Source organism: Mercenaria mercenaria, chromosome 11 (assembly GCF_021730395.1).
Source record: "Mercenaria mercenaria strain notata chromosome 11, MADL_Memer_1, whole genome shotgun sequence".
NCBI lineage: Eukaryota > Metazoa > Mollusca > Bivalvia > Venerida > Veneridae > Mercenaria > Mercenaria mercenaria.
Genome location: NC_069371.1, coordinates 62,051,541 through 62,069,224, shown reverse-complemented (window position 1 = coordinate 62,069,224; position 17,684 = coordinate 62,051,541). Strand labels below are relative to the sequence as shown.

The window sequence follows — 17,684 nt, the reverse complement described above, 5'->3', positions numbered from 1 at the left end:
AGGAAATGTTACTTTTATTTTTTTATCCAAACATATTGAGAGAAATGATTTTTTCTGTCATTGTCTGTATTACTTTAGCGCTTGGTCACAGAGAGGCTATATAATGATCTACAAATCAATCAAAGTAAACACATTTACAGTAATAAATGATTTACACAGGCTTTGACGACAAAATTTTGCAAACAAAGGTAATAATGTCCACGAGGCGACATATTGAAATTAAATTCTTCAGACATATATACGTTAAGTTACGAAAGAGTATAAGTGCTAGGTGTATGTTATTTATTAACCCGATATTTAGAGTTACTAAGTCGAAATTTCGAGTTACTAAGTGGTAGGGCTCGACCTAGGTCGAAAACCTTGCAGATATAGTCAAAATAGTGAAATATTTTAAGTTTGAATACTTCCCGGTCACCTTCTATGACCTCTCCTCAAAATGTAGATCTGTCCAGGTACCAGATCTTAGTCAGACTCCTAACTACACGTTCATTTAAGGTATGTCTATATTTCATTGCTAAATGGGTTCAAACTAGGCGACGTTAATCCCAACAAAATAAATAAATAAATAGGCATGGTATAAATTATAAGATTATTTCACTGGCTGTAGGTGCAGATGGGAAATTCCGGCCTCGATGGTAATTGTTTAGACGGTAATGAGGCTCCAGCAGAGTTACTGACTAAACAGATACCCGAGAACCGGATTTTCCCATCTGCACCTATAACCAGTGCAAGAATCTTTTTCTTGCACACCGATATCAAGAAATTATAATGAAAATAAAATCAATCGAACGGCTTTCTTTTTAGAACTATTTCTTATAGAGTGTTTTTTATGATTTTTTTATTTTTTTTTTTTTTAAATAAAATATAGATAACTACATAAACCTTCCACATATCGATATATGTAATTTGTAATGCGTCGTTTAAAGCACGATAGTCATCTTACACGTCGGTTTTTTTTTTCAAGCATCGGTAAAAGTACCAGAAATCCCCGTCTGGTATGCAAGAAAGTGACATTTACTATGAGCAAACGCTGCCCTGTCATCTTAATTATATGACCCTGTAGGGCTACCCGGTGGATACACCAGGTACCTAATCTTGGCCAGGACCTATACATCAACGTAAACAATTGTTGTTAGTAAATCGAAATTTCGACTTAGTAACTCGACATTTCGAGATACGTAACTCGAAATTTCGAGTTAATAGACAAAATGCACCTGGTACTAATACCTTCCGTATTTTTTAGTTGTTCATGTCTTCGCAATTTCTTTCTAAACAGCTTTTGGTACGAGGCATTATTCTAAAAGCCAACTGTTCGAAATGCTGGGCGATGGATGTATAATTATACGAATGGTTTAATAACTTATTTTAAGGCCAAATAAAAAATAAAAACGATTGACAAATTAGAGACTTCCGGTAAATCTAAACGAAACTGATCAAAATTGAATATTGACATTTTTTTCTATTTTATATCATCTTGTTAAGTCTAAAGTTTATCATTTTAATGTTGTAGAAGAGAAAGATTAGTACATAAACAACGATATGTCATTCCAATGAACTTTATTTCATAAAACTTTTTTATAATATCTAAAAATAAGTCTAAATAACTGTTTTAATATCGTCTCCATGACCACTTTGATAAGCCACGCCTTCCACGTCTGCCGTTTCGTCCTCGACCTCGTCCTCGCAGAGCCTAAAAAAAACAAAGTATGCTTTTCATGTTCAACTTAAAAAACCTAATAAGTTTTTTGAGACGTCATATACTGGCTTCATGAAATTCCTATAGAATTAGTAATGTCATATCGCGTGTGTAATTATTCCATATGAATATGAATTTTTGTTAGTACTTTCCAGAAATGGATAAAATATACTAAAATGCAGGGTAGTCAGAAAGACATGATATGTTTGTTTGTTTGTTTGTTTAAAAAAAACAAAACTTTTTTTATATAATGTATGTATTTATTTTTTTATTCATTGCTAGCAAATACGCATAACAGTTTTTATATTTGCAATCGTTCGTTAATCTAATGGATTTTGTCAAGCATCTTGCACGTATACATTTGTATATTTATATGCACGTTGAAATGTGCTTTCCAGAACACATTTTCAAAAATTGATTAGACATATATATAGTTTATATTTGTGATATGAAATAACTAAAATAAAAAAGCTGACTCTCTAATTCGAATCAGCCGCGAAGCGGCGAGATGTCACGGTACCTCGTACATTTATTTTACCCTTTGAAAGATGAGACTTGTAATAATTTGTAAAAACATTGACGACATAAAAGAAAGAGAAAATACGTTTCTTTCATTCACGATCAAACATAGTTCACATGTAAAAGCCTAAATGCAACGCATAATCAATAAGTACGTTATAGAAATCTTTCACTACGCGAGTTTTGTTTAAATGTCTTCGCTATCGTATACATGAAAGTCGGGATATAACGCACATATTCTGCTTGTCCCAATGATATCACTACAACTAGAGTTTGCTAGGCAATTTTGCATTTTGACTCTAAACTGAAAAAGTAAATTGACATTTTCTTACATTGTATTAGTCCAAAATGTAAATAAGAACACTTTATAAAGCCATGTGTTGCAACACCATCTAAGTAGGAGTTGTTAGCACACAGAAAATATATCATTTAGTTTAAACATAGTTTATTTCAAACAAAATTGCAATATTTACAATTCATGATACACGGTACATAAGATAATGCCTGAAAAAGGATCAGAGCCGAAAGCAACAGCTTATAGAGGTCTTCTCCTACAGAAACATATTGTTGTAGGTACAGTACGCTAACAACTCCTACTTAGATGGTGTTATGACGCATATCATTTGATCTAAAAAAACACAAGACATTGTTTTTTACCCCAAGTGAAGGAACGCATTCTCGTATAATTGCTTGATATGTATATCCACTACCACACATTGCCCTCTTTGTAGGTACGTCATCGATTATTTGCATTGCTTCTTCAATTTCTTCTGGACTGTACTCATCGAGGTCAAGGTCGTATGGTATACTGGCAGCTCTTGTCAGTGCTGGAAATAAAATAATGAAAGGTCAAAGTAATGTGGTATACTGGCAGCTATTGATAGTTTTAGAAATAAAATGATCATGTTCAAGATCGTATAAAACAGTGTTAGGTCTTGTTTGCGCTAGAAATAAAATGATCACAGTTGACAGAATAATTTGTATATTCAATGTATTGCTAACGTAACACATAAGCACAGATAGTGCTTTACTCCTTTTTCATGCTATCTTTGTTATAATTATTGTTGATTTGCTGTTAAACATAGACTTTGGGTCATTTCTAGCTAATTTGGGTTCATTATGGGGATAGCTGGATCCCATTAGCATTATGAGGATCCCAGCATCACACATTATGTCATATACAAAAGTTAAAGGGAACCAGGTATTTGATAGAGCAAGTACTCGTTGTTAAAAGCTATGTTTAACTTTGGACCAATCAGAAACAAGTTCTAAAAATAGCATGTCTGCTGCGGTATAAATAGGTAGATGGATGACAGAGAGGGCATTCGGTATCCAGCGCTCGAAGAAGACACATCGAGGATTCAACTAATAATTTATCCCAGTACGTTGATAAGGAAGTTATAGCAACTACACTGTCAGGGCGGATAAATTATTAAAAAGAAAACGTTTGAAGTTCATAGACTAAAGAAAAGTTGCAGAATTTCAACAAGGTTTCGAGCTATAGGGCCAGCGCATAGGAGTTTTACCTTAAGGGTTATCGAATGCTATAGACGATAGCAAATATAGGCTGAACATCAGAAAGCTGAGACAGAGACCCAGAGTTTGGTAATCTACTGAGATAGTAGGAGAGCTCCAGCTTATCGACGGTTCAGCATTATTGGCGAAGTACAGCCAAGGCACTGGGAATAAACCTATATGGACGAGAATGACAAGTGATGCTTCCCAACGTTTAAAGCTGACAAATCATAATACTGTTTGTTTGTCAGAAAAAGTCTCGGCGTCATAGCATTTCTATTAACTTCTTTTCAGGGGTATTTTCAAGAGACTGATTGTTTCCTGATTTATATGATATACATTGTTCCCTTTATGTTGCGACTGTGTTTAAGTCAATAATAGTATCTCATTTTTCTTCTCTCTTAAATTGCATAACGTTCTGGAGCTTACTGAACTTTAAATAGTTATGCATGTACGAAGTTCTTGGCAAGATACAAGCACTTTGTTTCTCACTGATGTAATGTCCAAATATGAAACAAATCTTGAAAAGTCTGGATTAGTTTGGATCCAATGGTAGAAATAACTATTAGGGGCCATGCGGCTTTATCACAAACAGTTTCAATCCAAACAAGTCTGCAATCATTTTGGCGTGTGTTCTAAAGGACAACGTATAGATTTCATTAACTTTGACTACAACAGTCTTTGAGTACCATGTGGTGGTCCGTAAAATGTCTCCCTATACTTGGTCTTCGTGTTGTTAATAGTTTCTGACCTGTTGAAATTACTGATAATATTTGAAAAAAAAAAACTGAAACCGGTGCCATGCGAGGACTTATGACAATGAAGTCTTTTATACAAGACAAGTCTGCTACTCTTTTCATGGATGTGTTCAATGCTTCTTAAAGAACTTCTTTTGAATTTTATTCAGTTGGTAACCTGTATTACACAATACAATAACGCAGTACGTTTAACCCTCGTTGAATGACACCTTAATGGAGAAAATAACTCAATGCATAGGTAGGTATTTTATTTGCAACTACTCCAGTATAATGAACTTATCTCTACAGTTTATCACAAATATACATTTGTATTAAGGTTCCCAACTGGTACAAATGTATGATTTTTATCGTATCAAAAAGTTTTATTCTGATATGAAATTCAGAATTGCCTGTAGACTGAATAGGAAAGAAGCGAAAATATTATTTAGGTGTTTGAGCATATTAATAGCAGTACAGATTAAAACTGTTTCGGTTCTTACATTTTACATTAAAACTTGGAGTTTTACGGTAATTAAAATTTGGAGTTTTAATGCAATGTTTTGAGAAGTTGTGATTTTTTAGGGTTTCAAAAAATCTACAGACAAAAAGCTTCTATTATTGAGTTCAGTTTGTATTCAGTAATATTCTCTTGTTTTAATTCGTATTTTGTTGTGTGTAGCATACATGTATAACAAAAATGGTGTTTAATCATGTTATGTTATTGCAGAATTGATATTTGAATGTCTTAAATGCATATGCAATTGATACTAAATGCATATTTTTCAATTATGCTGGACATACAAAACAGTGTTTAAATATGGTTTCATTTTTAAAAATAAGAATTCAAGAGTAGCCATGCATCCGCCATAACGCTAAAATAATAATTGTTTGGGTTGTGGATTTAGAAACAGGGTTGGTGCCGAAAAATATGTTTTAACTTCTCAGGGAGGATTTTTAAACCGTTCCAAGGCGGTGCCCTGCTGACTTTTTATCATGCATGAACGTTAGTTATATCATTCATTCTCTTTTTGCTTGGTTTAGAGTTGCGCTGGCACATTTTAGGATAAAATTTTAATGCTCGTCTTTTTCAACTTTGATGCTTGGGGAAGACCACCTGGGTAGAACCATCAAAATTCCGCAAACCAGCTGCATGGCTTCCTCACATAAAGTATTTTATACCAAAAGCGAGGTTTTGAATCCACATTTATTAGCAAGGGGCGAGTGATTCAAAGTCAGGGTCCTGAACAATTCGACCACCGAGGCCCTTCTCTTATTTGTGTTTATGTGTTCATGTGTTCAGGTTCTCATATAGCGTACTGCATGGATTATTCTCAGTCATTGAACTGTTGAGACATTCGCATCTCTCTATCTGCCGACATGTGTTATTTTTTCGGTCTCCGAAGGCATATGAATGTGAAATTTCAGCGTCACTAAGTACTATCAATAGGATCTGAATTCATGCTCTATATTTATCTTAAGTAATCTGAAAATAATAGAGCAAGCAGACGACATTGTAAAACATTATACAACTTAATGGATTTTGAAATGATTTCCAGTGTAAAAAAATGCTTTCCTGGGAATTGCATGATGAATTCGGCAGACAAATATTTGATCTATATTTTAATACATTTTTGAAATCTATGCTATTCAGCGTACATTGTGAAGCTGAAGGTAAATGAAAAGTGTATGCATATGTGACAGTTTAGTGAATCGCTTTCAGAAACAATGCAATGCTTTTTGGAGAGTCGACTTTACTTATAAAAAGTGTTTCTAGCATTTGTGTATTTTCTCATAAAGCCAACACTATGAAAGAATATACTGTTTCGATGTATGATTTATCCTGTAGCATTTTTGTTAACTGTGTAGAAATAACAGTAACTCCAGTAGATATTTGTATTGTTGTGGCTTAATGGCACATCGTATGAACTGAAAGTATATAAATTGTAGTCGGATACGATGGCATCAATTATAAATTATAATATTATTTATGTGTTATGTTCAAACACATATCAAGCCGTCAAAGTGTTCATGGTGCCCATATTTAATAAATTGAGTCTGGTAATTTATCATATTACTGGCATGCCTTTTAGTGTCAATTTACCATACATTAAAACTATTGGTTGAATAAAACACTATCACCTGAAACCATACTGGTCCCACAGGACGCAAGTTTACGGTGCCGAGACGGTTTTGACAAATAATATTTGAGGCAGTTGAACTAGTTCGTACGTTTTAAAAAAAATACAACAATGAATAAAAAGGAAAAGAATGAAACACACTATAACAACAAAATCTGATGTCTGAAGTTATGATTTATTCTATTATATTATGCTTCCTCTGGACAAGAAATTGCGATTGCTTTGGCAATCTGAGAACCCGTGTCGTTTTGAGTTGCTCTTTGCGACTTTCAAACGTTCGTCTTTGACTTGTTTATATATGTAGATTTGGCTTATCTTATTGTCTGATGAAGACATCATGCATCTTTGGGATTTTTTTTACAATAATACGATTTTTTTAAGTTACTGAAAATGTCCAAAATCCTCTCCAATTTCTACATGATTTCGTTGAACTATAAAATAGAGAATGTAATTTAAACGATTTGTGTGTGTGTGTTTTTCGGTTAAATGATACTAATTCAAAAATAAAACCACCACATCCTTATCATATTACCATATGGATCTACATTTTGAACTACTTCACATGTATCACTACAAAGACTACTTTTTAACGTGACCTAACCGATAAAAAAAAAAAACAGAGTAAACAAATCTGATTAGATTTAAACTGGAATTACAGAACAAAACCAGATCTACTTGATTCTAAAGGTAAAAAACCTTTAGTTCTCAATAATTAACCGATTTTAATAAAACAATAAAATCGCCTAAACTACAATTACATTGACAAGCAGATGACAGAGAGGGCATTCGGTATCTAGCGCTCGAAGAAGACACATCGAGGATTCAGCTAATAATTTATCCCAGTACGTTGATAAGGAAGTTATTGCAACTACACTGTCAGGGCGGATAAATTATTAAAAAGAAAACGTTTGAAGTTCATAGACTAAAGAAAAGTTGCAGAATTTCAACAAGGTTTCGAGCTATAGGGCCAGCGCATAGGAGTTTTACCTTAAGGGTTGTTGAATGCTATAGACGATAGCAAATATAGGCTGAACATCAGAAAGCTGAGACAGAGACCCAGAGTTTGGTAATCTACTGAGATAGTAGGAGAGCTCCAGCTTATCGACGGTTCAGCATTATTGGCGAATACATCCAAGGCACTGGGAATAAACCTATATGGACGAGAATGACAAGTGATGCTTCCCAACGTTTAAAGCTGACAAATCATAATACTGTTTGTTTGTCAGAAAAAGTCTCGGCGTCATAGCATTTCTATTAACTTCTTTTCAGGGGTATTTTCTAGAGACTGATTGTTTCCTGATTTATATGATATACATTGTTCCCTTTATGTTGCGACTGTGTTTAAATCAATAATAGTATCTCATTTTTCTTTTCTCTTAAATTGCATAACGTTCTGGAGCTTACTGAACTTTAAATAGTTATGCATGTACGAAGTTCTTGGCAAGATACAAGCACTTTGTTTCTCACTGATGTAATGTCCAAATATGAAACACATCTTGAAAAGTCTGGATTAGTTTGGATCCAATGGTAGAAATAACTATTAGGGGCCATGCGGCTTTATCACAAACAGTTTCAATCCAAACAAGTCTGCAATCATTTTGGCGTGTGTTCTAAAGGACAATCGTATAGATTTCATTAACTTTGACTACAACAGTCTTTAAGTACCATGTGGTGGTCCGTAAAATGTCTCCCTGTACTTGGTCTTCGTGTTGTTAATAGTTTCTGACCTGTTGAAATTACTGATAATATTTGAAAAAAAAAACTGAAACCGGTGCCATGCGAGGACTTATGACAATGAAGTCTTTTATACAAGGCAAGTCTGCTACTCTTTTCATGGATGTGTTCAATGCTTCTTAAAGAACTTCTTTTGAATTTTATTCAGTTGGTAACCTGTATTACACAATACAATAACGCAGTACGTTTAACCCTCGTTGAATGACACCTTAATGGAGAAAATAACTCAATGCATAGGTAGGTATTTTATTTGCAACTACTCCAGTATAATGAACTTATCTCTACAGTTTATCACAAATATACATTTGTATTAAGGTTCCCAACTGGTACAAATGTATGATTTTTATTGTATCAAAAAGTTTTATTCTGATATGAAATTCAGAATTGCCTGTAGACTGAATAGGAAAGAAGCGAAAATATTATTTAGGTGTTTGAGCATATTAATAGCAGTACAGATTAAAACTGTTTCGGTTCTTACATTTTACATTAAAATTTGGAGTTTTACGGTAATTAAAATTTGGAGTTTTAATGCAATGTTTTGAGAAGTTGTGATTTTTTAGGGTTTCAAAAAATCTACAGACAAAAGCTTCTATTATTGAGTTCAGTTTGTATTCAGTAATATTCTCTTGTTATAATTCATATTTTGTTGTGTGTAGCATACATGTATAACAAAAATGGTGTTTAATCATGTTATGTTATTGCAGAATTGATATTTGAATGTCTTAAATGCATATGCAATTGATACTAAATGCATATTTTTCAATTATGCTGGACATACAAAACAGTGTTTAAATATGGTTTCATTTTTTAAAAATAAAAATTCAAGAGTAGCCATGCATCCGCCATAACGCTAAAATAATATTGTTTGGGTTGTGGATTTAGAAACAGGGTTGGTGCCGAAAAATGTGTTTTAACTTCTCAGGGAGGATTTTTAAACCGTTCCAAGGCGGTGCCCTGCTGACTTTTTATCATGCATGAACGTTAGTTATATCATTCATTCTCTTTTTGCTTGGTTTAGAGTTGCGCTGGCACATTTTAGGATAAAATTTTAATGCTAATCTTTTTCAACTTTGATGCTTGGGGAAGACCACACGTCCTTCTCCAGGCACCTGGGTAGAACCATCAAAATTCCGCAAATCAGCTGTATGGCTTAAAGTATTTTATACCAAAAGCGAGGTTTTGAATCCACATTTATTAGCAAGGGGCGAGTGATTCAAAGTCAGCGTCCTTAACAATTCGACCACCGAGGCCCTTCTCTTATTTGTGTTTATGTGTTCATGTGTTTAGGTTCTCATATAGCGTACTGCATGGATTATTCTCAATCATTGAACTGTTGAGACATTCGCATCTCTCTATCTGCCGACATGTTTTATTTTTTCGGTCTCCGAAGGCATATGAATGTGAAATTTCAGCGTCACTAAGTACTATCAATAGGATCTGAATTCATGCTCTATATTTATCTTAAGTAATCTGAAAATAATAGAGCAAGCAGGCGACATTGTAAAACATTATACAACTTAATGGATTTTGAAATGATTTCCAGTGTAAAAAAATGCTTTCCTGGGAATTGCATGATGAATGCGGCAGACAAATATTTGATCTATATTTTAATACATTTTTGAAATCTATGCTATTCAGCGTACATTGTGAAACTGAAGGTAAATGAAAAGTGTATGCATATGTGACAGTTTAGTGAAGCGCTTTCAGAAACAATGCAATGCTTTTTCGAGAGTCGACTTTACTTATAAAAAGTGTTTCTAGCATTTGTGTATTTTCCCATAAAGCCAACACTATGAAAGAATATACTGTTTCGATGTATGATTTATCCTGTAGCATTTTTGTTAACTGTGTAGAAATAACAGTAACTCCAGTAGATATTTGTATTATTGTGGCTTAATGGCACATCGTATGAACTGAAAGTATATAAATTGTAGTCGGATACGATGGCATCAATTGAGCCGTGCCATGAGAAACCCAACATAGTGGGTGTGCGACCAGCATGGATCCAGACCAGCCTGCGCATCCGCGCAGTCTGGTCAGGCTCCATGCTGTTCGCTAACAGTTTCTCCAATTCCAATAGGCTTTAAAAGCGAACAGCATGGAGCCTGACCAGACTGCGCGGATGCGCAGGCTGGTCTGGATCCATGCTGGTCGCAAACCCACTATGTTGATTTTCTCATGACACGGCTCAATTATAAATTATATTTATGTGTTATGTTCAAACACATATCAAGCCGTCAAAGTGTTCATGGTGCCCATATTTAATAAATTGAGTCTGGTAATTTATCATATTACTGGCATGCCTTTTAGTGTCAATTTACCATACATTAAAACTGTTGGTTGAATAAAACACTATCACCTGAAACCATACTGGTCCCACAGGACGCAAGTTTACGGTGCCGAGACGATTTTGACAGATAATATACGAGGCAGTTGAACTAGTTCGTACGTTTTAAAAAAAATGCAACAATCATGAATAAAAAGGAAAAGAATGAAACACACTATAACAACAAAAACTGATGTCTGAAGTTATGATTTATTCTATTATATTATGCTTCCTCTGGACAAGAAATTGCGATTGCTTTGGCAACCTGAGAACCCGTGTCGTTTTGAGTTGCTCTTTGCGACTTTCAAACGTTCGTCTTTGACTTGTTTATATATGTAGATTTGGCTTATCTTATTGTCTGATGAAGACATCATGCATCTTTGGGATTTTTTTACAATAATACGATTTTTTTAAGTTACTGCAAATGTCCAAAATCCTCTCCAATTTCTACATGATTTCGTTGAACTATAAAATAGAGAATGTAATTTAAACGATTTGTGTGTGTGTGTTTTTAGGTTAAATGATACTAATTCAAAAATAAAACCACCACATCCTTATCATATTACCATATGGATCTACATTTTGAACTACTCCACATGTATCACTACAAAGACTACTTTTTAACGTGACCTTACCGATAAAAAAAAAAACAGAGTAAACAAATCTGATTAGATTTAAACTGGAATTACAGAACAAAACCAGATCTACTTGATTCTAAAGGTAAAAAAAACCTTTAGTTCTCAATAATTAACCGATTTTAATAAAACAATAAAATCGCCTAAACTACAATTACATTGACAAGCGGAGAACCAGCTATAGCAATATATAAAACCGAAAAAGAGACTACCGGTTTTTCTAAATGAAACTTGTTTCCATTTTGTGTATACCAGTACTTTGTATTTCACAGATCTTTCAGTTTCAGTTATGTTGAGCATAACAAACGTGTTGTTGACTAGCTTTAACAAGAAGCTAAGTTACCTTGTACATAACTTAGGTCAGTAAGTTGGCGTTTGCTCTACTTCTTTTGCCTTTTTCGTACCATAATAGGGTATGCCACTACAACCAAGCCTTCCATTCCTAATTTGTCAACGGAATTCTTAGAAACAGAAGTATTCTTAATCAAAATTCTCAAAGAAATGAGAAAACACGGCAATTTTTCCATACTTCACGGTAACGGTTTATGCCCTGAGTGCCGTAACGGTTGTACAATAAATATGTTACTATCAATGTTTAATATTTTTATAACCAAGATTTAACAGTAAATATAACATATTCGTACCTTAGTAATATGTACAACTATAACAAATTGTAAAGAAATTTATTACATTATCTGGTGTCTGGTACCTATCCTCAGTTGTGTTTATTTTTATTTTGTAATATTATTCCTCGTATACAATTGTTTGTCATAATAAAACATATTAAAAATAATGACAATATTTACTAGCTGCAAGAGGAAGCAAACGTCCTAAATTTTACAAAAATATCTTCTTCTTTTTTCAAAGAAAATACACTTTCATCATTTTTCGACGCTTTAACTGCTTGTATAAATATGTCAAACGCACGAGTTGCTTTTTTGTGTGCTTTTGGTTTAGGGCCGTTTTTGAACAGTACTTCAGTTACATAACGGCAGGCAGTTAACCAAACCAGTGTTCCTAGATTCTGTACCAATACATACCTGTTCTCCAGAAGTAACTGTAAATGTTTCCATATGAATCATAGATAGAGAATGGATGATTTCAGACACATTGTCTTTTATCAAATCGTCCCCGAGATCATACAGCTCACACGGACAATCACGATACTACGATCGAGATTTGCGCCAATGCGGCGCACACAACATTTAAATATAGTACATGTTCTAGAGATCAATCAATGACACTAATAATTATCCTACCTGACATTTATCTGTGTACCTAGTTGCGTATGACACCAGTTAAAACTTGGGTTTTTTTAGTAAATCATTTCAGTGTAATGTCAATTTCCAGTATAATATAAAGATTTTTTATTCTGTTTAAATTATTATCGTGTAATGTACAAATTCTTCCGCAATAATTAGCTGAACGTGGAATGTTTCATAGCAAACTATCTAAAAGAACATTTCATGGTATTAAATAAGAATTCAGAAAAGTTTAAAAGCAGCTTAAAATGTCACGTTTTCTATGTAACAACCATTAACAGAACCATTGGAATTTGTCGGTCTTGATCCCTAGGAATTTAACTAAGACATTAGTCTCTTGTGGTCCAGAAATCGTAATTATAAGTTTTTATTTCTTTTCGACTGAAACTATTTTTTAAAAATAAGTTTTCTACATGTTCATACCTAGAATAATCTATTTGGTACTTTTTTTCAAAGTGCTATCAAAGAGGAATTATGTTAGGACTCTAACGACTGATCTGTCTATTGAACTGGCTCCGTGAGGACTGACCAAACAGATTTTTAAGCTATTTCACCCAGCGATACGCGAAATCAATGGGAATAAGCAAAGCCTCTGAAATTAATTCTAATGTAACATGCATAATATTTCATGTCTCATCAACTAAATTCACTATAATGAATACGAATAGATTCTAATCCTGCAATCAAGTGATATGCATTTACAAATTCAGTGGAACGAATTAAATTGTTCGATTTACACAGCCGTGTTTTCAATAAATATGCAAAAAACAGACATGCACAGTGGAACAGATACATCCCAATTTGATAACTACACCTAAATCTATACACAAATCTCAAATATATCACTGCAACTGCGAGTTCATTTTCTTTTTTTTTTTCTCGTGATATTTCAGTGATTATTATGTCTAGTGAAGGCATGTTTCTTTTGATTTACAGAATTGTTTAAGACTAACATATCGGCACGATCATGAATATTTGATGTTATTTGTTAAGAAGCTAGCAACTAATGTTGTCAAAGATTTTATATTTCATCATTTCAAGCGTAAATAGAATGACTTGTTTTAAAACTTAATGCAAGTATTTTACTGCATTTAAAGCATCTTTCTTTAATTTCTTTAGATTTTTTTTATCAGCAATAAGAAGAAAGAATTCATTACGACTTTTTTTAAAGGCTTAATTTAAATACTAAAACAACAAATTGTATTTCTGTAAGATAGAAAAGCTTGCTGAAGCTCGTAATAAACGTTGCAGAGTCAATACTCGTATATATGCTTAAAAACATGTTCTATCCGTCCAAATTTGCAAGAATTAAGTTCCTTTGCTTTTATTACAATATCAAATATATTGTCTTGTATAGAGAATGTTTGTGTTTTCACTTTTCACTATTCATTTTTCGTACATAAACCATAATGATAATTTTATTAGTTTATGTCTGTATAATGATTGTGTTGCCTCACAATAAATAAATGCCTGGCGAGCGGTATGCTAGCAGCCGTCAGTTTGGAATGCCTTGTTATGTGTTATTTTTGTAAAAAAGGTATAATAAAGGTTAAGCTTAAGCCTAAGGGAGAATTATGGATGTTATGCATTTCATAACCTCTGATGAACAGACTCATTAAAATCGAAGTTGCTATCGCTTTTCTTGGATATGTTGTTCGCTTCATGACAGATTTCATATAGATATTATTATATGTATTCATTTGGAATTCTGTCTTTTTGTAAACTACATTTGTAGTTTATTATTCATGATACAGTAAATACTTTAATAATTCTTGTTTTTAAAATCACAAGGTCTGTTTGTCCTATCGCTGGAGTTGTTATCATGGGAAATAACTCTTATGTCTATCTGCCTGTCTGGAAAGATATTTTTGGGTCACTATTAAATAACAAATCGCATCCTAACTCATATACCTACTCTTAAAAGTTTGCAGAACGGAAATGATTTTTGTCGACATAAGTAATATAATGTAATGTAATGTAATGTAATAATAGTATAATAGTAATAATGTAATGACAATTTTGCTACCAAGCATAGAATTAATCTATAATTATGGGCATGTCAACATCAAACAAGGTCAAGGGGAAAGGTGGTTAAGGTGTCGGCCACTCAACCCGGAATCCATGGATTTGAGCCCCACTGGGGTCGAAACTACGCCTTCTCATATCACACCAGTATAGGAGAGATCGCCCTGACGTCACACATCAACACCTGTTTATCTGACGGTGGGCAAAACAAATATTTTTACATCGTTTGTGTATGGGATCGGAATTTTTAATTTCTAATAACTTTTTCGTTCATTTATGGATTTTAAAAATTCAAAAAGTTTTGAAATGCTAACGATTTTCATATTTTTACATTCAAATAACATTTGAAAATTTATAACCATTTTAAATGACATATGATTTTAATAGCGGCGTAGCGATGCTCCAAACTTTTAGAAAAATCACTGTAAGTTAAGCGTTCATAATTAATCGGATTTATTTCGAAATAAAAATTAAAAGTTATCAATAAATTGCTTGTTTTATATCCTTTCCATTGATCAAAAGATTATTGATATCATTTATGATTTAAGAAAGTTTAAGCCGTTAGAAAAACATCAATGTTTACAAAAAATCATGGACGTTCGGCGACAGCCCACCCGGTCTTTGTCTTATCAGTTCTAAAAATAGAATATACAACGGATTTGTATACAAACACGATCTCTCCTATTGGTTTCTCAAGGAAGCGAGAGTGATCCAAATAAGCTTTACATATAGGTTATAGATCAGTTATTGACTTTCTAATGCAATTAAGTAATAAGTAAGTAAGTAATAAGTGTATCTATAGCCGACTTAAAGTTAAAACGCCCCTTTTCGTCAATCAGCAACATCTCCGTCTCAATAGGGAACCCTTCTTTGGAATTACCTTAAATCAGTAGAAAGATATTTTTCTTAAAAAATTGCACATTTGTACATAGTGACTTTTTACAATATCTTATTAAAAAATCTGTTTCTGTTTTATTTTGCAAAGGTGACTTTGAGAAAAATCTTTAAGATTTGAATTTAAATTTCCCTGGGAGATGTGGTCAACATTGTCTGTACACAAAATAATGCGGATGTAATAATAAATACATACTAGACGACTCACTTATCGAGTAGTTTGTAGAACACAATATTACATTCTTATTCAATGAAAGTATAATAAGCAGGTTTGTTTTTAGACCAGTAGAGGTTAATTGACCTCCGGTTTACATTTGAATTTAATAAACAATAGGAAAAATCAGATATATATATAAATAGCAACAAAAAGTGCACTTCAGGCTCTAATGCTGTATTAAAATCGTGGAGTTAATACAAAGAGTGAAAGGTGCAGAAAGGTAAAACTTGAACTATGAAAGTACAGCTTGTATTATAAAGAAGAAGAAAAACAACATATTTTTTTTATTTATATATATAGATACATTATTTCTTGTATGCAGTCCCTGTTTTGGCAGTTGCTCCGCATCCCTGAATGTGGGAAAACCATAGTAGGCGGAACGATGAATACAACAACAATTGCGGAAGGTTTTCCCAAGTCAAGAAGGGTTTTAAAGCCGTTTTATACCACTTCATGATTAAGTGGACCAATGTTTTCAGTTATGAAATAATATGAAAATAAGTTGGTTACTTTTTTGAAAATCCTTCGCTTGTCATTGGATAAAAAAAGATGTTTGAACTATAAGCTGGAAAGTCGCCATATGACCTATAATTGTGTCGGTGCAACGTTAAACCCAACCAAAAAATAAGCTTATATCTTAATCGATCTAAGATAAATTAGTATAAAGTAAAACTAAATAACGTTACAGCAAGTCCTTTCCGTAACAATTTTCAGGACTGAGAACACTATTGTGTCAAAAATATCATTACCATTTCGTAATTATGAGACACGACTTCATAAACTCCGTTAGACATGTCTTTATAATTTCTTTTAATTTATAATTTCAATGAGACACGACTTCATAAACTCCGTTAGACATGTCTTTATAATTTCTTTTAATTTATAATTTCAATGAGATATGATTTCATAAACTCAGAAAGACAGACGCTGAAGCTTGTTCGTAATAATTTTGTCAAGACTGAAACAATTTCAAAATTATTAACAACAGTCTAGTCCCTGGTGCATGCTTTACAATATTATTAAGCTGTCGTCTGACAGACTTCGTTATAATCAAATACTTTTTATCATTTTAAAGGGAAGTGTTGCAAGATGTAAATCAATTCCTTTCAAGTTGATATTTCTAGTTTCATGTATAGTATATATTCCATTTTTCTAAATCAAAGTATAACTTGACGAGAAACGTGTTAGAGAGGTTCTGTACGCTCTGTACAGGCTACATGAGGTTTTTGTAGAACTCATTGTAACATTGTCTTTGAACTTTTAAGCGCTCTGTTACTTACACATGAGAGACGTTATAACATTTCGAGATATATGTCAAAGGAAAAAAAACGAGTGGACAGGATCAAATGAACTGTATTGAAAATGTCAAATTGTAGATACCTCACACAGTACCATAGCTGTAAAAAAGCGTTTTAAAAATGCTTACATCAAAATAATATATGTTACGTTGTTTAAATTCAGTTTGATCATGAAAAAGTACGATTAAAAACACACGATTCAGTTTATGTGGGGACTTTTTCACCTTGCCATTGTCACACATTTAATCCTCTTTGCTCCGAGTGGCGCATATGACATTGGAATTGGAGCATACGGCCTCACAACTGAGAAATTGCGATCCACTTCCGTCTTCGTCCCTTTATGGTAACGTCTATGGGTGTCCTTCAGCATACTTCTTTGAGATCTGTTTGGTCACCTGATTTGTAATATCTGTAAAAGATATTTGTCTTATGTATTTTTCTTCTGTTTCCAGGTTTCCGAGGCATACAGTGGAAATGACTTGACACTTGATAGGGGCATATGAAGTTTGGTCTTCTTGTTTATAATCCTGTTCAGTCAGACTGGTCGTAGAATGAACGACATACTATGCTTTTCCGATAGTGACTTTGATGTCCTCACCAGCTCCTCTCGTTTTTCTTGCAACACTTTCTAGATAGGTAAAGCTGTTAACAACTTGTTATATATTTTAGTCTGGTTTGAGCAGCCTGA

General features: G+C 33.3%; 1 protein-coding gene across 1 annotated transcript in view; it reads right to left on the bottom strand.

Moving 5' to 3' along the window:
- Positions 1-1,540: 1,540 nt before the first annotated feature.
- The window catches only part of LOC123531981 (uncharacterized), a 28,480-nt gene continuing 12,336 nt past the window's right edge, over positions 1,541-17,684 (bottom strand). Inside the window, exons 2-3 of the mRNA XM_045313307.2 lie at positions 2,873-3,042; positions 1,541-1,690 (exon numbers count right to left, since the gene is read on the bottom strand). Of these exons, the coding sequence (XP_045169242.1) occupies positions 1,610-1,690; positions 2,873-3,042 (251 nt within the window). The 3' untranslated portion in view covers positions 1,541-1,609. The remainder of the gene's footprint in view (positions 1,691-2,872; positions 3,043-17,684) is intronic.